The sequence below is a fragment of the Elephantulus edwardii genome, unplaced genomic scaffold (genome assembly GCF_000299155.1).
Source record: "Elephantulus edwardii isolate Elephantulus edwardi_28Jun2011 unplaced genomic scaffold, EleEdw1.0 scaffold00021, whole genome shotgun sequence".
Lineage (NCBI taxonomy): Eukaryota > Metazoa > Chordata > Mammalia > Macroscelidea > Macroscelididae > Elephantulus > Elephantulus edwardii.
This window is the reverse complement of record NW_006399771.1, coordinates 17,264,902-17,289,816: the sequence shown is the minus strand read 5'-3', so window position 1 is coordinate 17,289,816 and position 24,915 is coordinate 17,264,902. Positions and strand designations below refer to the sequence as shown.

Here is a 24,915-nt window from a genome sequence, read left to right as displayed (position 1 = left end):
TGAGGTGGATTGATTCAGTGACTGGGGTGATTGGGATGGAAGTGTCAGAGACGGTGCGATTGTTACAGGACAGAGCAGAGTTTAGGGCTGTTGTACATAGGGTCGCTATGAGTCACAAGCGACTCGATGGCACATAACAACAACAACAACATATCTCTCCAATTAAGAAAAAACAATCTGTTGCTTTCCTTGACTTTGAATGGTTCTCTGTGGCCATTTTTTAAAAAAAGTATTATTCATGAAGAAACTTACAGAGATGAAATTGAGAAATTTGCCTTCAGTCAGTTTGAAAGCAAACCCACCAGTAGAAACCCTGTTTCAACTGGTCCTGTATTATAGAACTTGGCTTGCTTAGCTATCTTACATTTACTTTCTATTATAGAACTATTTTGTATCTGTTGTACATTCTTTTTCTAATGTTCTGGGATTCCCATTCTTCTCTGAGTCAGCCATAGCTTGTTGTGATCCACACAGTCTTTACATTCCTAGATTATTAGGCTTTTAATGTCAGGTACCATGTCATACAACACCCACAAAGCACACATTTTCAAGATTTAGTTTAATCAACATTCTTAAATAGTATGAATCTTTCTCTCTCCTCCCTAGTTCCCATATTATTCATTATTTTTCACCTGTGTACACATGAGTGCAGTTTCTCATTTCATATGTCCTTGCTTTTTTTATTCATCTTTTATCCTATTTCCTAACCATGTCCATAAAAAAGTTATTAATGAATAGTGTGAGTTAAGTAAACTATTTTGAGGGCTATTATATTAACCTTTTTCAAGGTATCCCATGTCCAGTAGCATAAAGCTCCACTCACATACGTCACTTCATTATTAGTGCCTGTGTAGCTACAGGGAGCTCTGGTGGCTAGTGGTAAGAAGCCGTGCTGCAATCCCAAAGGTACACCATTAGAACCTACCAGCTGGCCCTCCGGAGAAAGAAGGGTAGTCTCCTCCTCTGAAAACTCACTGGAGGACCAGGTTTGGGTCATTCCAACTCAATGGCACACAACAACAACAACAATATTATACTAAGGTCACTCTGGTGGTATAATCCTATCATTAGTTGTGTTGTTGTTGAGTTATATTGGTATATATTATGAGATATATAGGTGTTACAAAGATGATGCTTCTGTAACAGTTTGAATCCTCCAGAAGCTGCAAGGGAGTAAGATGTGTAGTCTCCCAGTGTGATTTACAGCCTTGGAAAACCCACTATGTCATCTATGAGTGAGTGCATTTGACAGCAATGAGTTGGCTTTTTGGGTTTTCTTTTTATTGTTAAGATTAGGTGTAGTGCCTGCATCAATGAGAAAAACAGCAAAATATGAAATCATAGCACATCAACTCTAAACCATTAACCTACTCAATCTTTTGAAAGTACTCAGTGATTTCCATTAGTATTTTAAGAGAAGTCTCTACCTATTTCTTCTTATACTTATAACAAATTTGCTTTTCTTAAAGATAAGTATGCATGATAAATTTATTTTTCTAATTGTTTCTGCTTTGTTTTACTTTAAGTATTATTCCTAGTGTAGTATCTACTCATTTGACTACATGTTTGTTTAAATCAATCACTGTTTGTTGATCCAAGTCATTAGGGCTACTTAACAAAGGCTAATACTTTTTTAAATTTAGTTTTATAGGTTTGAAATACTGATTTTGAAACACAACATTTTTTAACTTTTATTTATCCTTGGATGATATTCTTGTTATAGACACAAAAATGTTTTTATTATTAATCTTAGAATAGTCTACATATAGCAAGAACATAACCTTACACTGTGTTTCATTTAAGATATTTATTTTATAATCTTATAACCTAACTCTGATAGTAACTAGATGCAAATACAACTTGACCATGAACTTACATTAATTCAGAACTAAAAATAACTAATAGTTTACCAGGAAGGACTCAAAGGCTTGTCATGTAAAATATTAATTGAAACTCAACATCAAGAAGACAGAGATTCTCACCAGTGGGCCTGTTAGCAGCCCCAAGATAGATAGAGATTGAGGCTGTTAACAATTTTAGCCTGCTCAGCTCCACAACCAGTACTGTTGGCACCAACAGGATGTGAGTTCCATTTTAATTTTTAATTTCTGAGATGTACCTCCATTAAATAAACTGGGGTTTACTACAAAGGTTGTAAATGAGCAATAATCTCACTTAAAAACTACAAAGCAAAAAGCAAGCAGGATCGACTCATTTCTGATAATGTTGAAATTATAAGTTACATCAAATACTTATTTCTCTGAAAATATATGGCAAAATTTTCCAAAAATGAATTATGATTATATAAATATCAAAAGATGAATTGAAGAAGTGTGCTGTCAGAGAGTGTTCCAAAATGTTAACGAGCAATGATGTCAGTACAGAGACTAAGATGTGCTTAGGCCATGGTCTTCACAATTATTTGCTATGCATCAGAGAGCTGGACAATGATTAAGGATGATAAAAGAAGAATTGAAGTTGTAGTGCTAGGGAAGAGTGCTGAGTATACCATGGACCATCGAGAGAACAAGCAGGTCTGTCTTGGAGAAGGTGAAACCAAGCTGCTTTTTGGAAACTAGGATTTTGAAGCTCTGTCTCACATACTTTGGGCATGTGGCCAGAAGAGACCAGTCATTGGAGAAGGACATCATGCTTGGGAGAGTGGAGGGGGAGCGCAAGAGTGAAAGACCCCAGATGAGCTGGATTGATGCAGTAACTCTGGTAATGGGGGTAGGTGTGTAAGAGTCAGTGAGACTGGCTCAGGAGAAGACAGGATTCAGAGCTATAATGTATAGACTTACTATGAGTCACAGGCAGCTAGATGACACATAACAGCATATTTTATTTGCTTTCCAACTTTGCTTTTCTAATTAATGTAATGTTTTTTTAAAAGTAAAGACTACAGAATAATCTAGAAAGATGATAATATTTTAACAAGCTACAACAGACAATATGTTATCATGTGTCTAACATGAACTGTAGAGGTTTTTGATTGTTTAATATAGCTTTAGAAAGTGATATGGAGCTTGCCGTGCCATGAAAGTGCTAGAAGAATGGAGGACTTCTTCCTTAACTGTTATTAAATATGTTAGAGGCTGAGTCCTGGCATACCGTGATTAGGTGCACCGTAGAAAATGTATGCGTCCACAAATACCAACATCACATTCTCACTTTCTATCAGTTCTCTCTTTACATCATTCAAGCCCAACGATAATAGGCTATATGCACTTTGCTTTTCAGTAAGCCCAACCAATCTGTCTCAATTTAACCTGCCTGGGCCCAGCATGATGCGCTCAAACAGCATCCCAGCTCAAGACTCTTCATTCGACCTCTATGATGACTCTCAGCTCTGTGGGAGTGCCACGTCTCTAGAGGAAAGACCTCGTGCCATCAGTCATTCAGGCTCCTTCAGAGACAGCATGGAGGAAGGTAGGTGTGCACGGAAGTAAAGATAAAATTACTTTGGAGCTAATGCATAGCTCCCATCATAAGGATTCGAGGAGAATAAATAAGTAGCACTCTTTTGTGAGAATGTTATCACTCATAAGAGAGAAGATGGGAGACAGATGACAATGTCCCCTCCCCATGCGATTAACAGGCTTGAAAACCTCTTGGTGGGTCGATTAGGAATTAGTTCCAACTTAACCACAGTGAGGTCTTTTTCTTCTTCTTATCTGAGGAGCCCTGAAGCTTCACAAAGTTGATTTTGGTTTGCTTTTTTTTCCCCCCAGCAATATTTTCTTTTCTTTTTTAAATAGGCCAGATTGTGTTTCAATTTAATACTGTACTGTAGAACAGTTCAGGACAAATGAAATCTTTGAGTTTTATTTTTACTATATGGGAAGTACAAAATTATAATCTCAAAGAAGACCATTAACAGTTTAAAGACTGCGTTTTGATACATACAGTTAAGAAACAGGATGCGAGTTCCATTTTCATTTTTATTTCTGAGATATACCTCCATTAAATAAACTGGGGTTTACTACTAAGGTTAGTAAATAAGCAATAATCTCACATTTAAAAACTACAAAACAAAAAGCAAACAGGATCAACTCATTTCTGATAATGTTGAAATTGTAAGTTACATCAAATACTTATTTCTCTGAAAATATATGGCAAAATTTTCCAAAAATGAATTATGATTATATAAAGATGAAAGCAAATAAATAAAATACCCAAAATTGCTTTTCCATTTTGTGGTTTTAGTTGACTTTTCCATGATTGATTGACTATTACATTTAAGTTTCCTCTCCCTTTCAGTATGAGTAAAACATGATTATAAGGTGCATGCTTGTCAGCGTCCCTGTAACATGATGAATGAGGTACTTTGAGGGATTCTTAGGGGAACTTTTACAAGTCTCAACATTTTGATTTCTAAAACTGATAGTGAAATCTTCCCTACACTTGTTGAACTTGTCATTAGTTTATTTACATAACCACCATCCTTTATGTGTTTTATGAAGACCTGACATTTATGAATAGACTTATATCTATTTTGCACTTTTTTGCTTTCTACAGTTCATGGCTCTTCATTATCGCTTGTGTCCAGCACATCTTCTCTTTATTCCACAGTAAGTATTAGTTTTTAAGAAAAAGCTTTTGTCTTTGCAAAGCACAAAGTTTATTAAATAATTGGATATGTGTAATACATACACTTACACAGACATTTAATGATAAAATCGTGGTGTTTCCTAGGCCACTGTCACATCGATTACATGGCGAGTATCCTACCAACCCTACTTTGTCTTCCTTGCATGTCCTTTCTTTATAGTGCGTTCATGTTTACACATGGGTAGGTAGAGGATGGATTTTCATATGACTAGTTGGAGTCATATTTGGAATCTCCTGCATCATAGATTATGCTCTGTCATAATTTCCTACTAGATGCTTTTCTTAGTTTGATTCTATGAGTCAGGGTTAGTAATTGAAATTCTGTAGTATATATTCTTTTATTTTTCTTTACGTTTCCATTAGGTGGTCTAGTCTTTAGGAAGCTGCTGTGCTAAATCAAAGTGGTTTCTCTCTGAAATTCAAACCCATCAGAAGCCCTGCAAGCGGAAGATGGGCAGTCTCCTCTCACGCAGTTCACAGCCTCGGGAACTGCAGGGAGGGTCAGCTTTAGGTTGGCTCTGGCGGGACAGCAGTGAGTTAAGATGAACAGAATTGGAAAAAGTTGAAATCTTAGAGTCTAAAGATAATTTTAATAGGTTTTTAAAAAATAGAGTATGGATTTTAAAAAGGACTTTATTTCTTGAAAAAAATTTATGTTTTCATTTCTTTTTTTCATTATATGCCAAGATGAGTGGGTTGGTTTGTTGGTTTTTCTCTTCTTTGATAAAATTTCTACTTCGTTTTATAAAATCAGACCAAAAATTGTATTTAGCAGACTATTATTTGATGCTTGCTAAGGGAAAAGGAGTTGTCTTAAAAGCATGGTACTGAATGTCAGATTTGATCATGATGAATGATCCTTACTCCTATATTTCAAGTTTCATGCAGTTTACAGTCCTGTCACTGAGCCATTCAGCAATTCAGCATTAAGGATGGTACTTACTTTTTGTAATTTTCATAAGACTCCTTTTTATAAGTTGTTGTAATGTACTATCAGGAGCTCTGGTGGCCTAGTGGCAAGAAGTTGCACTGCAATCCCAAAGGCACACAGTTCGAGGCCACCAGCTGCTCCATGCGAGAAGGATGCACAGCATCTTCCCATGCGATTAACTGCCTCTGAAAAGCCGCCCAAGGGCCAACTATGGGTCGATTCCGACTCAGCAGTACACAACAACAACACAACAATGTACTATCAAGTCAGAACCAACTCTCTAGAGAGTTTTCAAAGGCAGTAAGTTGCACAGGAGGAGACTGCCCATCTTTCTTCCTCAGAGCTTAGTTCTAACTCACAGGTACCTTTCGTGGGATTTCTGATCTTTCTCCTACAAAGCAAGGGGTAAATTTGAACTCACAACCTCTCAGCTACCAGCCTAATACATTAAGCACTGTGCCATCAAGGTTCCTCAACCCATAGCTTTTCCCATTTTAGTTACTATCCTGCTACAGCACAATATATAAATTCATATCTGTTCCCCTTCTCTGTGTTGACCATGACTAAATTGGTTCAAGCCAACTTCAATCCCTGGTCTAAAGAAAATAAGCTGGTTTGAGCAGGTTGTCTCTAGTCAACTCAGACTCCTAGCAACCTCATATGTATCAAAATAAAATTGTACTCCACAGAGTTTTCAGTTCCTGAAAGAAGTACATTGCCAGTCCGATCCTCCACGATACCTCTATTCTCAAGCTTCCCCCTTTTCACTTAACAGGCAGACACATTATCAATTTATAACAACAAGGACCTCTTTTATATCACAATCTATGTGAAGCACACCTTCTGAAGTTGTGGAATACGGAACTCATAGCGTACATGGTCCTTCATAAATACTTAAGCCATTTAAAAGCCGTTTTGTCATAAATGTTATTAAATATAATAAAATTAAGAATATTGCTATTAGTAACGTTGATATAAAAAGAGCAAGGACTATGTGGGGATGGCCATATCTGCCCTTTACCAACCCCACAAGGTCGAACTATCCCCATCAGCAACACAAAACTCATCCCCGTGAGATCAGACATGTTCCTCATTCTCCCACATATCTTTCAGCTCGTCTCAACACCAATATTACTACAGTATTGGGTCCAAAATCAGATGTTATAGCTCAGAATCATAGTTAGGAAGTCAAAAGCTCTGGTTCCTTTTGGCAGCTGGATACAGTCACTCAGGCAGGACAGCTTTTGAAGTATGCTTGCAGGCACCTCAGTCTAACACTTTGCAGCGTTAGGCCAGTGTTACAAAGCTCTCAGTCCTGCCAGTTATGGGACTCCCCTCCCCTGGTTGTCCAGTACCCTTGGCAAAAGTCTTGCTCATTCTACTTCTGTGGGGCATCAGTCTCAGGGTCCGCTCCATCTCATGTTAGGTCTCTGGTTCTCTGCTGTGGCCGTGGCTCCCACAAGCCCTAATTCTGGCTGGAGGAAGAATCTCTGGCTTCAAAGTATTCCTTGCGTTCTTATTCTTTTCTTTGCTGGTGATGAGTTTCTCTTTTTCTGCTGCTGGTCCTATTCGCATATTACTGCCCATCAGCATTGCCAATTTAGTCAATGGCTAGGGAAGATACTTTGAATAATAAATCTTTAACACCACACTTGAACATAAAACATATTATTCTCTAACACTATATAATGTTAGACTTTTTGAAGCTATGTTATTGTTAACCATCAAGTCAGAGCCAACCACCAGCTGACCCTTCACAGGTTTTCATACAGTAAATCACATGGGAGGACATTGCCCATCATTTCTCTTGGAGCAGCTGGTGGATTCAGTCCACATGCCTTTTATAGTGGGAACGCAATTCCCTACCACCTAGTCACCAGACATTCCTTTTGAATCTATCGAATTTAATTTAAAAATATAAAATATAAATTAACAGATAGCTTACTCTAAAGAACATTCCTGGGTCAAGATTCTTTTTTTAAAATATATAACATGTTTTATATGATGTCGGTTTGAGGACTAAGGTACATCTGATTCAGGCTATGGTCTAATTACCAGCTCTGCATCCAAGACCTGGACAATGAATAAGGATGACAGAATAACAATTAATGCCTTTGAGCTGTACTGTTGGAGAAGAGCACTGATCATTTCATGAATGGCCAAGAAAACAAATAGATATGTCTTAGAGAATGTATAGTCCAAGTCCTCTTTGGAGGCAAGAATAATGAGGGTTTGCTTCACATACTTTGGACATATTTCTAGAAGATGATATTACTTGGAGAGAAGCATGCTAATTGAGAAGGGTGGAGGGTCAGTGAAGGAGAGGAAGACTCTCAACCAAGTGGATTGATGAGGCGACTGCAGCAATGGGCTCTTGTGTGTCAGAAAGTGTGAGGATGGTACAGGATAGGACTAGGTTCAAATCTTTTGTTCATAGAGTCACTATGAGTCATACTCAACTCGATGGCACCTAACAACAACAACAACAACTTTTTAAAAAGTCATTAAACTTTATAACTCGATAAATTTCAGAAGTATACTGTTATAAAATTGTGTAAATCATATTATGGAATTTCTGAGCAAAGAAAGAAAGTTTGAAAATAGCTACAAAAGACAGACTCAAAGGGAGCTCTGGTGGCCTAGTGGTAAGAAGCTTCACTGCAGTCGCAGAGGTGCATGGTTCAAATCCACCAGATGCTCTGCTGGAGAAGGAGGGGCAATCAGATTTGATTTGACGGTACACAAATAAAAAATAAAAAAATTTAAAAAAAAAGACTCAGTTTGATGTGGCCTTTTATCAACAAGAATTTGTTTTAATCTGAAAAAAGCCCACAAAAGTGTTGTTATGTGCTGTCAAGTCAACTACAGGTCATATCAACCCTATGTACAATAGCTCTGAACACACTTCTCTATCCTGAGTCAGTCTCACTCTCTGACACCCCTACCCTCATTACCCCAATTATTATGTCAGTCTATCTCATCTGGGTTGTTCCTTTCCTGTGCTGTCCCTTGAGTCTTCTAAGCATGATATCCTTCTCCAAAGACTGGTCCCTCCTCGCTACATGCCCAAAGTATGTGATCCATAGCTTCAAAATCCTGGCTTCCAAGGAGCTGCTTGGTTTCAGTCTCTCCAAGACAGACCTGTTAGTTCTCTTGGCACTCCATGGTATGTTCAATACTTTTCTCGAGCACCACAATTGAAAGGCATCCATTCTTCCATCATCCTTGCTCATTGTCTGGCTCTCTGATGTATATCAAGTAATTGGGAATACCATGGCCTGGATCAGGCACACCTTAGTCTCTAGATTGAGATTATTGCTCTATAATACTCTGGAGAGGTTCCCTAACAGCAGATTCTTCAAATGTAATTACCTAAAAATTTTAATTTTTGTATTTTTGAGAAATTAGAATGTCTAGGAACATTGTGGTGAAGTTTCTCCAATCCTACAATCATCTGGAATGCAGTCCTTCAGATGTTGGCTGGAATTCCTACACAAGCCATTGGAGACTCTTTTCTTTCTAACTGGAGTTTAAGCTATTTTTTATCACTATACAGTTATTTTTCCCATTAAAAAACAGAAACAAAAATAGCACAACTCATTACCATTGAATCAGAACCAACTCATAGCTAACCCTCCTGTGGACTTTTAGAGGTTATAAATCTCAAGGGATGGAATTGACCTTCTTTCTCCTTTGGTGCTGTTGGTGGATTTGAACCAGCAACCTTTAGGCTAGCAGTACAACTCTCTACAGACTAGGCCACTAGGATATAAATATCCCTAAGTATCCAAACCTCTATAAAAAATGAGCATATAATAGGCTATGTGTGTGTATGCTTATATTTTAATACCCAGAATACTTTTTGCTTTTTGTATGCCTTATCCTAATTAAGCTGAGGTAGTGGTGTTGTATCGCATGTTACACTGCAAAACAATAACAATAAAATGTCGAATCTCTGAAGGTTTGACTCATACAACTGGGGGAAGAGGAGCAGTTGTCTCCTGTTAAGAGTTTATGGTCCAATAGAAGGTAGCCAGAAGTTAGAATGGACTTAGTGGCAATAAGTGTGTGTCCTGTTAGGCATTTGTTTCTTTTCTCTGCAGATTTTTTTTTTTTCTGATTTGCAGAATTGTTTGATAGGGGGGAAAAAAGAGCTGAGAGAGAAAGAAAGAAGCTGCTGGTCCCAGGTAGCAAATAGGCCTTTGTTGCAGACCTGAGAGAAGTGCTAAGTGACTGCATGCAGAGAAGATGAGAATGGCATGCAGGCAGACAAAGGCAGTTTCTTTTTGGCAGAGACTGGTAAGAAGATTTGGAGGAGTGGTAATTTGCTCAGGAAGTCGGAGGTAGGAGACCTGTCAGAATATGATTTGCTCCAGGACCAAATTAGTCTCTGGCCATCTAAGTGACCTTTCCAGGATAGGCAGGACCTTGCCAGGCCTCCTTAGAGTACGCTCAGGGTCAAGCCCTGGGCTAAGTGCTTAGAGTAGGGAGGGAACCACAATATTCTTCCTCTAAGAGTAAATTGGGGGCTCTTGTGGCCTAGTGGCAAGAAGCTGTGCTGCAATCCAAAAGACAAGCAGTTCGAATCAACCAGCTGCTCCTCAGACAAAAGATGGGCAGAAGCAAAAGAAAAAAATTTTCAAAAACTTTAGCGAGCCTATTTTGTAATTATCTTACCTACAAGTGTCATGCTTGGCTTATTATTGATACCTTTGGTAAAGAAACATTTTCTAACTAATCACTTAGAATGGATGACTAAATGAACGGCCAATGGGTAATCGACAAGATAAATTATTATATTTATTTCATCTACCAATATATTTCCTTACTTTTTTTATTTCTTACAAAGTTTTTTTTTTAATTTTACAATGGTTTACCTACTAAATTTGTATACATTGTGTCTCACACCGGATCCCCCCTCATCTCTTCAACCTACCCCCCTCCACCCATCAAACAGTGAGACCCCATGATTAACACTCCCAACCCATACCCACCCCACTGGTGCCCCCTTTTAAATCCTTACATGCACTCTACTAGTTCTCTGTTTCTACAATAATGGTCTTATACAGCATTTGTCCTTATGGGTTAGTTCACCTAGCATAATGCTCTGTAGTCCGTCCTAAGTTAAGTAGTGATTTACAAAATCATTGCTCCTGCGTACTGTGTAGTATTCCATCGTGTGAATATACAATAATTTCTCAATCCATTCTATTGTGGTTGGACATTTGGGTAAGCAATATATTTCATATTGTTTAACATTCTTGTAATGTAGAGGACTGCTAACGAAAAGGTCAACAGGTCAGATTCACCAGCTGGTTTATGGGAGAAAATGGACAGTGTCTTAAAAAATTTACATCCTCAGAAACCTCAAGGAGGGTCACTAAATTGGAACTGAGTTGGTGGAAGTGGGTTAACATTCTTCAGAGGACTGAGTACTCTAAAACTATTGTTTTAAATGACAAGAAATAAAATTCTATCATAATGTCATTAATCTTAATGTTTAAGACATTGGAAGAAAAATGAAATTAATATTCTCCCTTATACCTCAATGTTTTTTCTAATACATAGTTACAAAGAGTATAAATGAAGGTAAGAATGAAAGTGGTCATTTTGAAAAATCATAACGGAAAAGGTCATTTTATAGATAGATATACACTATCTCTAATGGTTTGAATCCAAAGCAGCTCTGAAGGAGAAAGATGGATAATCTCATTCTGTGTGTTTTGCAATTTTCAAAAAACTTCTGGAGGGCCATATAATAAGTCAATTCTGAATCAATGGCAATATATTTAAATATAGAATTCATATGTAAATGGTTATTTTCTGGGTTTATTATATGAACATAGAATACTGGCAAACACGCTTTAGGAGTCATGATGTCTGAAGTCCATGTATAATTTCATATAAACTCAATCCAAAAGGTAAGGTAATAAAAGGGAATTCAAGTCTTAACAATCATCAAGTACTCAATAATTATGTCTAGTAACTAATTGTTCATAGACAATATTCAAACAAGCAGAACACTCGCCACAGTGGACGGTTCATCATGAAATCCAGGAGGGCTCGTGAGAGCAGAGAGATGTCAGAGAGTGAAGTGTACAGTCCTCTTCTAAGGCTTCTAGTTTTTGTAGCTCAAGAGTCCTAAAGACAATGTTCTATCCTGGCTGGCAATCTCTTAGGACCAGGTGCCATCAATCAGAATTTCTCAGAAACCATTGCTGTAAACATTTTTGAAGTGTACCTGAAGAGCACCCGAAAACACCTGGAACAGTGTAGCAACAGAGAACTACCAGATAAACAAGCTGGTTTTAGAAGAGACCATGGCACTAGGGGAATCATAGCCAATGTCAGATGGATCCTGACCGAAAGCAGAAAGTACCAGAGAAATGTCTATCTGTATTTTACTGACTATACAAAAAGCATTTGACTGTGTGGATCATAACAAATTGTGGTTAACCTTGTGAAGAATGGGAATCGCAGAACACTTGATTATGCTCATGAGAAATCTATACTTGGTCCAGGAAGCAGTCCTTGGAACAGAGCAAGGAAACACTGCATGGTTCAAAATCAGGAAAGGAATGTATCAGGGATGTGGAAAAGATTATTTGCGGGGCTGGCCTTTACTAGGAGGAATGTGGTATCTGGATTGGAGGAAGACTTGTCAACAATTTTCATTATGCAGATGACACACCTTTCATGCTGAAACTGAGGAGAACCTGAAGTGTTTGCTGAAAAGAAAAAGGACTGCAGTCTTCAATACGGATTGAGGTTCAACATCAAGAAAACAAGGATGCTGTAATGTAGGAGCTTTTCCAGGAGTAGAGCCAATCAAATTTGGGATATTCATTTCAAGATTAGCACATTAATCTTCTTGGTCCAATATTGCACAGTCTGAAGGCTTTCCAAAAGTTTTCCTCTTGACTTTGTCTATATAACAAACACTTGCTTGATGACATCTGTCATCTAAATCTTAGCTTTCGAAGTTTTATTCTATATTTCTAACAACATACTCTTAAAAGTGACATACATTTGCTTACCAGTATCTTAAAAAAAGGTGCATACCTTAGCTTTACAAGCTTTGTTCGGTGTTTTCCAATATGTTCTTGGCACTAAAATACACTTATTATCAACTTCTAACATTCTAAACTTCCTTCTGTATTTCTAACAATATGCTAGGCAGCATGCCACCACATTCTTATCTCATTTCACACGACTACCCTTCTAGACATACTTAAAACAGCATGCATAATCAATTCTAGCCAAACATGACCAAACAAACTCATATTCCTCTCTTAACATTCAGCAGAATAACTTATGCTCTTAGATTTACAGGCTCTATTTTATATTTCTACCAATAATCTCTTAACAGTTACACTTATTACTAATATGTATAAAAAATCCTCACCAACATCAAGACAAATGGAGAAATGATTGAAATTGTTAGTGATTTCATCTTCCATGAAAGGACAAGCAACACCCTTATTACCAGCAGTCACATGATCATGAGATGTAATTAAGTTGGCAAAGTCTGCTTTACTGAACAGCAATGCTATCAGTTTGAAGACTAAGGCATACCTGATTCAAGCCATGATTTTTTGTCAATCACTTGCTTTGCATCTGAGAACTGGACAATGGCTAAAAATTACAGAAAAATGATTGATGCTTTTGAGCTGTGATGTGGGGAAGGAGTCCTGTAGGCTGCTAAAAGATCAAAAAGAGAAGTCCTGGAGAAAGGGCAGCCGTATTTCTTGGAAGCAAAGGGGACAATCTTCGTCTCATGCATTTTGGACATGTGTTTAGGAGAGGCTTTTTGTGTGGATCACAACAGATTGTGGCTAACATTAAGCAGAATGGGAACCCCAGAACACCTGATTGCGCTCATGCAAAACCTATACTTAGACCAGCAAGCAGTCATCAAAATAGAACAAAGAAACATTGCATGGTTCAAAATTCAGAAAGATGTGTGTCAGGGATGTGACCTGTCTCCATACCTTCTTAATGTGCACGCAAAACAGATCTTTGGCAAGGCTGGGCTTTGTGAGGGGGAATGTGATCAGGACTGAAGGAAGACTGGTCAACAACCTACGTTATGTAGATGACACAACCTTGCTTGAAGAAACTGAAGAGGACCTTAAGTGTTTACTACAGAAGGTCAAGGGCTATAGTCTTCAGTATGGATTGAAGCCTAACATCAAAAAGACAAAGATTCTCACCACTGGGCCAATTGGAAGCACAACAATAGACGGAGAAGAGATCAATATTGTTAACAATTACAATTTGTATGGTTCTGCAATCAACACTTTTGACACCAGCAGTTTGGAAATCAAAGGATGAATTACATTTGGAAAATCTGCTGTCAGGGACCTCTCCAGAGTACTGAAGAGCAATCATGTCAGTCTAGAAACTAAGGTGCACTTGATCCAGGCCATGGTCTTTGCAATAACTTGCTATGCTTCAGAGAGCTAGAAAATGATTAAAGATGACATAAGAAAAGTCAACTGTGTTGCTGGAGAAGGGTATCGACCTGACATGAGAACAAATAGGTTTATTCTGGAAAGAGTAAATCCAAGTTGCTCCTTGGAGGCAAGGATTTTAAAGCTTTGCTGACATATTTTGGACATATTGCCAAAACGGACCAGGTTTTGGAGAATATCATGCTTGGAAGGGTGGTGGGACTGTACAAGAGAAGAAGACTCTGGATGAGATGGATTTGCACATTATCTGAGGTGATGGGGGTATGTGTGTAAGAGACAGTGTGATTGGCTCAGGATAGGATAGGACAGGGTTCAAAACTGTTGGGCATAAGAGCACTCTATGTCATAAGTGACTAGACAGCATGTAACAACAACAACAACAGTATCCCTTGGAAAAGGACATCATGCTTCAGAAGGTGATGAGAGTGAAAGAGAGGAAGGCCATCAAACAGATTGACAGAGTGATTGCAACAATGTGCTCAAGTATGCCGTGGATGATGCAGACAGCATCCAACAGGACAGGGTTCAGACCTGTTGTTCTTAGGGTCCTTACTACTCATTCTCGACTCTATGGCACCTAAAAACAATAAGAACCAAAATGTTATATATAGGTGACTTCAATTTTGTAATAGGTCTGTGTATGTACACAGGTGTGTGTATCTAGTTGTAAAATAAAAATCTATCAAATAAAAAGTTTTTAAAAATCATTCACACACATCCACACACCCACCCCCTGTGGGAGATTTTTTTTTTAAATTAAAGACCCAACAGAGTTCAGAAACTATCAAACGATTTCACTAATATCACATACAAGCAAGATCCTGCTGAAAATTTTAAAAAAATTACTGGAATCGCATTTCAATACAGAACTGCCAGATGTGCAGGCTGGGTTTAGGAGAGGCCATGACACTAGGGATTTTATAGCTAATGTCAGATGGATCTTGGCTGAATGTAGAGAGTACCAGAAAAATGTTTATTTGTGTTTCCTTGATTATGCAAAGGCATTTGACTGTGTGGATCACAACAAACTGGCTAATTCTGAAAAGAATGAGAATCCCGGACCACTTGATTGTGCTTATGCAAAATCTATACTTGGAGCAGGAGATAGTTATCAGAACATAGCAAGGAAACACTGCATAGTTCAAAATCAGGAAAACTGTAAGTCAGAGATGTATTCTATCTCCATACCTTTTCAATCTATATGCAGAACAGATCATTTGAGAGCTTTGGCTCTATGAGAAGGTATGTGGCATCAGGATTGGAGGAAGACTCATCAACAACCTGTGTTATGCAGATGACACAACCTTGCTTGCCAAAACTGAGGAGGACCTAAGACATTTGCTTCAGAGGGTCAGGGACTGCATCAATAAAACAAAGATTCTTACCGCTGGGATGATTGGCAGCCTAGTGTCTATCATGATAGATGGTGAAGAGATTGAAATTGTTAACAGCTTCAGTTTGCTTGGCTCCACAATCAACACTCTTAGTACCAGAAGCCAGGAAATCAAAATATGAATTGCATTGGGAAAATCTGCTCTCAGGGACCTCTCCAGAGTCCTGAAGAGCCATGATGTCAGTCTGAAGACTAAAGTGTGCCTGATATATACCATAATCTTTGCAGTTACTTGCTATGCATCAGAAAGCTATACAATGACTAAGGATACTAGGAGAAGAATTGAGTTGTGGTGGTGCTGAAGGAGAGTGTGAATATGCCATGAACTACTAGGAGAACAGACAGCTTTGTCCTAGAGAGGGTGAAACCAAGCTGCTCTTTGGAAGCAAGGATTCTGAAGCTCCCTCTGAAATACTTTGGGCACTTTGCAAGGCGGGACCAGTCCCTGGAGGGACAAATCATACTTAGAAGGGTGGAGGGACAATGTAACAAAGGAAAACCCTAGATGAGATGGATTGACTCAGTGACTAGGGTAATGAGGGTGGGGTGTGTTATAGACAATGAGGTTGGCTCAAGATAGAGCAGCATTCAGAGCTTTTATACATAGGTTCACACTATGAGTCACAAGCAAATCAAGGGCACATACCAATAATGAGTGTGTTTTTAACTACCTATTATAAAAAGTGGATTTTTTTTGCAATAAACTAAGTATAAAATATCTATAAGTTTCCTATTTCCTAGAAGGCCAAGAAGTAGGATTCAGGTGGTTAAAGTGAGAATAATATATGCAAAGTGTTCATTTAAACATTTATGAAGCACTAATAGATGTATCTTACTGTGCCACTTCCAATTTTTGATTTTATGAAATTTTTCATCTGAAAATCTCTTTCCTACTTTTTAATTAAAAAAATTGCATATGAGACTTTTAAATTATAAAAAAAATCTGACATAGGCATGTAATATATTAAATTCATCACAATTTTCTTTTTAAACATACTTTTTTTTCAGTCAAGACTAAAGGGACTCTACTAGTTAACCATCCTGTTGTTTAACTGCTGGATTACTAGTTTGTCTACTGAAAATGGAGGGCGCTCTGGTGGCCTTGGGGTAAGGAGTTGTGCTTCCAGCTCAGACAGGCTCTGCAGAATCTTTGGCTTCTAACAGGCTGCTCTGCCAAAGGGAGCAACCTCCTTCCTGCTAGTTCTGAAGACCATGAGCAAAAACAGTGAAGATTAAAGTGCTTGTTCAAACAGATTCTCTAACTTTGCTTTATTTGAGAGTGAGTGCGCTGAGTCCTAACTACTAGACCATCAGTGATGCTTTATTTGATATTTTCTGAAGAGATGAAAGTAGCTTGGTGCTTTGGCATCAATTACCATAATTCTCTGAAATAATGCGCCTTTGTAAATAACACATATGCATAGAAACCAATGTGAGGAAAAGGTTTCCAGCTCCTCAGAAACTTATAGTGTACATATTATTTACAGAAAAGTAGAGTAATCAAGAAATGTCTCAAAAGTGGAGATAGGAGACAAGACCTTGTCTTTTGACTTTGAACCCACCCACTAAGGGCACTGAGCAGAGCCACATTGTTTCAGCAGTTTTGTGCATTTACCAGCTTCTTCCAGAATGGGGGGGGGGGTGTCTTCCAAATGTAATGAAGCACATAATTAATTTTCTTGCATTTTACAGTACACAGCACAGAAGACTTAGGTAGGAGTTGAAACCACACAGCAAGTTCAGGAGCAGGCTTCATTTCCGTAAGCTTCATAGGCAAAATGCTTACCAACATTTGTATCATCATCTTGACTCTGAGCATTCCATTCAGTATCTTGCTAATTTGCAGGTCAATTAACTCAATCACCATATTTTTGCATATGAAGCACTCATGCATATAGTGAACAGCACACAAAAGAAACTACTAAGTGAGGAGATTGTGTGCTTTGTAAAAACAACAACAACAACAAAAAGACCCACCCCTCTGTAAAATGTGTGATTTGCACAAGAATACAATAGCAATCATTAAAGATGCTGGAGGAAAATAGACACTAAAAGGCTTGATTTTTATGTAGTTACATCTGGGAGGCTCTGCATGCTTTATTTGACATTATTTGTGATTTGTAAATAACAAAACCAAATTCTAATCTGAAATTGAAGACTTTGCTGCAGATCTCTAGAAGCTCAGAAGTGTTCATTTTCTACGCTAGTTACATAAAAATGAAATTAAAAATGTTTAATGTTTCCATTTTCCCCTTTCAAGTACCTTTTTAAAAGTACCACAGAGGGACAGCGCAGGAGGGGAAGACCCTCTATGAGGTGGATTGATTCAGTGACTGGGGTAATTGGAATGGGTGTGTCAGAGGCAATGAGATTGGCACAGGATAGAGCACGGTTTAGGGCTGTTGTACATAGGGTCGCTATGAGTTGCAAACGACTCAACGGCACATAACAACAACAACAACATACTTTTGTTGCTTATGGTCAGAATCTTACAGTAGCATGTCATTCTTTTAAATTTACTGCTTACTAAATACCTGTGAGTCATATGTTTATTTTCCAAGTATCATTTATGTTTAAAGAAACATTCACTTGAAATTCTAGAACTTTATACAATTTTAATTTTGTCACTGGGTGTTTTAGTAGATGCCTGGGTTAAATATACAAAATAATAATTTTGTGCTCACAAAATAAATTTATGTTTATTTGTTCTTTTAACATTTTGGTTTTTTCTTTTTTTACAGGCTGAAGAAAAGGCTCATTCAGAGGTAAAACATGTTGTAGTGTTTTTAGTCATTGATTCCATTTCTTATGATATTTGTTTTATTATTTGCTGGTACAGAGTAAAACATATGCCTGTTTAACTGCATGTGCAATCTCTCTGTTGTGGATGTTTCGTTTTTAGCTTCCATTTATGATGTAATGAGCGTTGTCACCACGAGGGGGCACTGTGACACAATAGCATAACTCTCCAAGGCCCCTGATGGAAGTCACTTAGCAAGTTGAAAATGGTCTTGGATATTTCATTGCAAAAGAAAATGAAAAACAAACAAATAAATAAAAACAAAAGAAACAAACAAACAACAAAAAAAATACCCCAACAACAAACTTTCTAAGGTGTTCTTGATTGGATTCTTAACCCTTGTTAAACGTACTGTTGTCAAGTTGATTCTGACTCATTTCTGGTAGTCTAGTCTTAATAATAGTATTGCATATTAATCAAAAGAATGCGTTTCAGCTATTGGAATATGTCAGCTGCTCAGTAGAATAAAGGTGTAAAGTCTCCTCTCATTGTGAATTAACAGTCTCAGAAACTCAATGGAGGGTCGACGTGGTATGGAACCTAATGGACCCCAATGGGAGTGAACCACAACAGCCCTGTTAGAACACAGTAGAAGTGGCCCAGAGCTCTTGCTAGGCAGCAAGTCTTTCCAACACTGGCACATCTTTCCTCTCCAGGCAGTTAGTAGGTTTGCTAACCTTTTGGTGAGACGCTAAGTCTTAAACATAGCACAACCTTGTTCCAGCTTATAACACATGTCTTCCATTGACACTCATGAAATCTTTGATGAGTGAGTAAATATAGTCCTTTTTTATTACAGCCTCTTTCCTTACTTTTTTTTGAGGTCATCTGCATGAATTTCATGGAATTGCTGAGTTTTACATTCTAGGCACCCACAAACATAGAACACAAATATCCCAACTCTGGCATAGTGTATTATTCTAAATCAAGTATAGTTACTTCACAAATCTAAAGCAATATATTCTGGCAACATGTTCCCCCAAAACATACTTTGTCGCCATTATATATCAAATGGTGATGTATAGAAAACCATCTTTTCCTTTCTCAGTGTCTAAAGGTTCGTTAGCCAAGGAGAGCAGAAGGACTCTATTCAGTGGTTATTTGTTTGATTTACGTTGGGGAACCAGACCAGAAAGAAAATAAATGTTCTGGTACCAGGCTTAGCAGACAAAATCTTTTCCTTGGAAGTCTTTCTCATCAGCCTTTTAAAGTAAAAGTTACAAGGCTTTTAATACCAAGAAAGTATTGGTTATAGCTATTACCTTTAGAATTGCTAGGACAAAGGTTGTCTATGAATTTTAAATACCCAAACTATTTTTAGAGAACTTTGGTGTCCTAGTGATAAGACACTTCACTGCAATTGCAAAGCCCCCAGGGTCAAATCCACCAGCTGTTACTGGAGAAGGATTGGCAGTCTTCTTTCATGTAATTTATTGCTTCAGAAAATCTGCTGGAAGGTCAGCTATGAGTCGGTTCTGACTCGATGGCACACAACAACAATCAATTCTTTTTAAGGAGCCCTGGGGGTGTAGTGCATCATGTTTTTTGTCTGCTAACAGGTCAGGGGTTCAAACTCACCAACCATGCTTCAGCGAGGATTTACCGCTTCAGAGAACCAAAGGGAGTATGCTTTGGGTCAGAATTGACTCTACATCACTGGATTTTGAGTGTTCAAAACAGTTTTTATTTCTATTCCATAAACATGGTAAAGCTCCTAACATTATGACTATCAAAGTATAGATATGCCACATTTATTTGCCGTATTGTAGCGATCCAGATTTCTGTTTATCATACATGCCCCATAATGGGCCATGGTTTGGGGATTAAGCCGTTTACAGTACTACAGAATTTCACCCTGGAGCTCTGCTGATAAGGAGTTGCACTACCAATGTAAAAGTACACTGTTTGAATCCACTGGAGAAAGATGAGCAATATCCTAGTGCGATTTACAGCCTCAGACAATGCTCTTGAGTGTCAACTATGAGTTGGTTCAGACTCTATGACACCTAACAACAACAACAAGATAAACTTTCCCAAGGAAGCTCTGGTGACCTAGTTCGTAGAGATGGTGCTGCTAACCCAAGACAAACTCCATGCCTGTCTGAGAGTTTGAATCCACCAGTGGTGCTTCAGCCACTGTGCGATTTATAACCTCTCTCCCAGGCAATTTACAGCCTCAGAAGCCCAAGGGAGGGTCCGCTTTGTGTGAGTTCCCTCGTGACAGCCATGTGAGAGAGTTTCCTGGATTCTAAATTTCAAGGGAATTTGGATCCTATAAGAGACTCAAGTGGAAAAACAACAACAAATACTTTTTTAAATTGTATTAACTTCATAAGACAAAAACTCAGTGTTTTTGACTACTTGTGGACATCACCATATGAATGTAGCCCAAGCACCATTTTTTATTGTATCACTTTTTTAAATTCAAGAGTGAAATAGATAAGTTACAGTTGCAAAATTTCTGCTTTGAGTTTAGAGATCTCTTCTTTTTTTAAGGTCTATTTTAATATTGAACACCACTTTCCCCTACATGATCTAATATAAATTGTACCAAAATTTAAATATTTATGCGTGGTCGTTGTTAGGTGCTGTGGAGTCAAGTACAATATAGCGACCATATGAAAACAGATCTGAACCCTGTCTTTTTCCTCATACTGCCTGACACATTAGAGCCCTTTGCAGCAGTCACTGTGTTAATGCACCTGGTCAGGGGTCTTGCTCTCCTCTCCTTCGCTGACCCTCTACCTTTCTGAGCTTCAGGCCACTCTCTAAGGAACAGACCCTCCTAGAAACGTGCCCAAAGTATATTAGGTAAAAGATCATCATCTTTGCCTCCAAAAAGCACTCTGGCTGCATCCTCTCCAGCTGCACCCTCTCCAAGATATATCTGTATGTTCTTTTGGCCATCCATGAGATGTTTACTACTCTTCTCCAACACAGCAGTCAAAGGCATCAAGTTTTCTGTCATCCTTATTCATTGTCCAGCTCTCGGATGCATAGCAAATCAGTGGAAAGACCATGGCCTGAATCTGAAGTACCATAGTCTTCATACTTTACCTCATTAATCCTCAAGAGTTTGGGGGTCCCTAACTTCAAAATTCCTCAGTGCAATGAGTTTCCTTTTTTCCTAACTGCTGGTACTAAGCATGTTAATTGTGGATCCAACTACGATAAAGTTGTTGACAGTTTCAACCTCCTTTCCACCACCATGATGTTGCCTTTTGATCTAGTGGTAAGAATCTTTGCTTTCTTGACCCTGAAACAGAATCCATATTAAAGGCTATATTCTTTGATCTTCTGCAAAAAGTACTTCATGTCCTCCTCACTTTTGGCAAACAATGTTGTGTCATCAGCATAACACAGGTTATTGATGAGTCTGCCTCTGATTCTGATGCCATATTCCTCTTCCTAGAGTCAAGATTCTTGAATAATTTGCTCAGCATACAGATTGAATAAGTATGGAGAGACAAAACAGTCCTGACACACTCCCTTTTCATTTTTAAGCAGTGTTCCCTTGCTCTGTTCACACAGCAACCTCCTGATCTAGGTATTATTTTTCCCATGAGAACAATTAAGTGCTTTGGGATTCTTGTTCTTCTCATTGTCAGCCACAACTTGTTATGAACCACACAGTCAAATGCTTTTGCATAGTCAATAAAGCAGAAATAGACATTCTTCTGGTATTCTTTACTTTCAACCAGGATCCATCTGACATCAGTGATGATATCCCTGGTGCCACAGTTTTTATAAAGCCTGGTTTAACTTCTGAAAGTTCCCTATCTATGTATTGTCCCAGTTGTTTTAAATGATCTTCAGCGGTATTTTACTTAGGTGTAATATTAATGATACAGTTCGATAGTTTTCACAATCTGTTGGATCATCTTTCTTAGGAATGGGAACAAATACGGGTCTCTTCCAAACCATTGGCCAGACAGCTGTCCTCCAAATTTCCTGACAAAGACTGGTGGGAGCATCCAGGGCTGCATTGCCTCTTGTTCATATACTACTTCCTGAAATTTTTTGGTGTCAGTCAGTTCTTTTTTGGTACAGTGATTCAGTGTATTCCCTCCTTCTTTTGATGCTTTCTGAGTCATCAATACATTGCTCATAGCATCTTTCAGTATTGCAACTTCAGGCATAAATATTTATGCATAGTGGATATCAAAGACAATTAATTGGATGAAAGATTTTTCCAAGCAGACAGCTTCCCAAAACTCCACCTACAATAAAAGAGTATTTGTTGAAGAATTGCAAAACATCATAGGGGAACATTGGACTCAGATAAACCCATTGGCATTGATCCCTTCTGATTCACGACAATCCGGTGTGAACAAGGAGTGTTTCCTGAGTATCCCAGCTTGTGACCATCACAGAAGCAAACTGCAACATATTTCTCCCAAAAAGTGCCTTTGAATTCCAACTACTGACCTTTGGATTAGCAATCCAACACTTAACCCCTGTGTTGCCAGTGCCCTCAAGTACAACACTGGGTATCTTCAAACTAAATTCCCTTGAGTTCAGAAATACACTTGTAGAACCTTAAGCTCTTGTCTCAGAGGGTTATAAGCCATATGCCATTATTAATTACTATTTAGATGTCACAACAAATTAACATGCATATTAAAATGCTTAAATCATATTTTAATGATATGATCAATCCTAATCTGTTTTGTTTTGCTTTATTGAAGTTTGAACATAACCAAACAAAAAAAATTAATATTTATTTTGTTTATCATTTTTTAAGTGAGTTGCCATCAAGTAGACTTTGACTCAGTCGATTCCATGTTTGTCAGAGGACGGTCATGGCTGGCCTTCATTGTCTCCATGGACGTTCCATGAAACCTCAAGGAACAAGGAAGGTTTTCTTTATGTTGGGAAGAGGGTGAAGAAGCAGGCAGACAGAGGAACTTGGAGAAGACAAGCTAAATGCTTGAGAAATGACTGGAAGAGAAGGGAAAGCTGGAAAGGGGCAGGAGGAGGCTGGCAGGGTGGGAGAGGCTGAGGAGGCAGCCAGCCGCTTGGGATTTGCAGTGGCTGTTTTTTCAGACGTTAGTCATAACTTTCTTGTGAGGAACCTATACGTGAACTCAGAGCACTCTTGTAGGCAGTTGTTCTGCTAACTCAAAAGCAGTGCCACTGGTGGTTCAAATCCACCAACAGCTGCTTGGGAGAAAGACGGATGGCCAGTCTCCTCCCATATGATTTACAGCCTCTGAAAACCCCTTGATGGATCAGCAGATAGTCTGTTCTGATTCCGTGCTTTTTAATTTTTTTTTAATGTGGACTGAATTATCAATTTATCAATTTTCAGTTAGCGACTGAGTACACAAGCTTTTGCACCACTCAAGGACTCCAAGTTCATCATGTTAGTTGTAAAGCGTTGCTGTGGTTTTTTTTTTTTCCTCCTATATTAAAATAGTTGCTAATGACACATAAATTTGTGAAATGATCCATATTTTTAAGATTGGCACAGGATAGAGCAGGGTTTAGGGCTGCTGTACTCACTATGAGTCGCAGGCGACTTGATGGCACATAACAACAATAATCTATAAACTATGAAGCATGTCCACTTTGAATTAAATTCCCTGAAGCAATAGCATTAAAGATGTAGAAGGGTTTTCCCAAGTATAGTCATTAAAACTAGTACCAGTTAATGACTTTTAAATAAGGTGTGAAGTAAAGTAAACTAGACGGTCAGTGATTAAGAGGAAGCTCCAGGGGAAATGGATGGACACCATGCCACGGCTATTGACTGGAGCACAGCAGAGGTTGTGAAGACGGAACAGGATCCATCTGTTTTTTGTTTTCTTGCTCTACACAGAGTTATGAGTCAGAATTAACTTGATGGCATCAACAGTTTCTCATTAAATATTGAATTAGACCCAATTGACTAGAAGAGATTCATATTTGTTCCCATTCTCCACAACAAAACGTGAGCCGATAGAGTGTGGAAATTCTTGAACAATATCACTAATATCATATGCAAACAAAATCAAGCTGATGATTATCTCAAATGAATAGAATGGTACAGTGACAGAACACTGCCGGAAATACAAGCTGGGTTTAGAAAAGGCCATGGCCTTTTCTAAAGAATGGGAATCTCAGAAATCTTGACTGTGCTCGTGTAAAACCTATATTTAGACCAGGAGTATGTCATATGAACAGAGCAAGGGAATACTTCATAGTTCAAAGTCAAGAAAGGGTCGTTTCTCCATGCTTTTTCAATCTATATACAGAACAGATAATTCTGAGCCCTGAATTTTATGAAGGGAATAGAACATCAGAATTGGAGGAAAACTCATCAAAAACATGCATTGTATTGATAACATAATCTTGCTCACCAAATCTGAGGAGGACATGAAGCATATAGTATAGAAGATCAAAGACTGCAGTCTTCAGTATGGATTGCATCTCAAAATCAAGAAAACAGTGATTTTCACCCACTGGACGAATTGACAGCATCATGATGAAAGGAGAAAAGATTGAGATTGTTAATAATTTCACATTGCTCAGATCCACAGTCTAAACTCTTGCCACCAGCAGTCTGGCAATAAAAAAATGAGTTGTTGTTGTTGTTATGTGCCGTTGAGTCATGTGCGACTCATAGCGACCCTATGTACAACAGCCCTAAACCATGCTCTATCCTGTGCCAATCACATGGCCTCTGACACACCCATTCTGATTACCCCAGTCACTGAATCAATCC

General features: G+C 38.3%; 1 protein-coding gene across 3 annotated transcripts in view; it reads left to right on the top strand.

The window, feature by feature from the left end:
- Nucleotides 1-24,915, top strand: part of NAV3 (neuron navigator 3) — a 540,923-nt gene that overhangs the window by 410,981 nt on the left and 105,027 nt on the right. For all 3 annotated transcript variants that reach the window (XM_006882551.1, XM_006882553.1, XM_006882552.1), the window contains exons 19-21: nt 3,241-3,429; nt 4,519-4,571; nt 18,151-18,174. In XM_006882551.1, the coding sequence (XP_006882613.1) occupies nt 3,241-3,429; nt 4,519-4,571; nt 18,151-18,174 (266 nt within the window). The remainder of the gene's footprint in view (nt 1-3,240; nt 3,430-4,518; nt 4,572-18,150; nt 18,175-24,915) is intronic.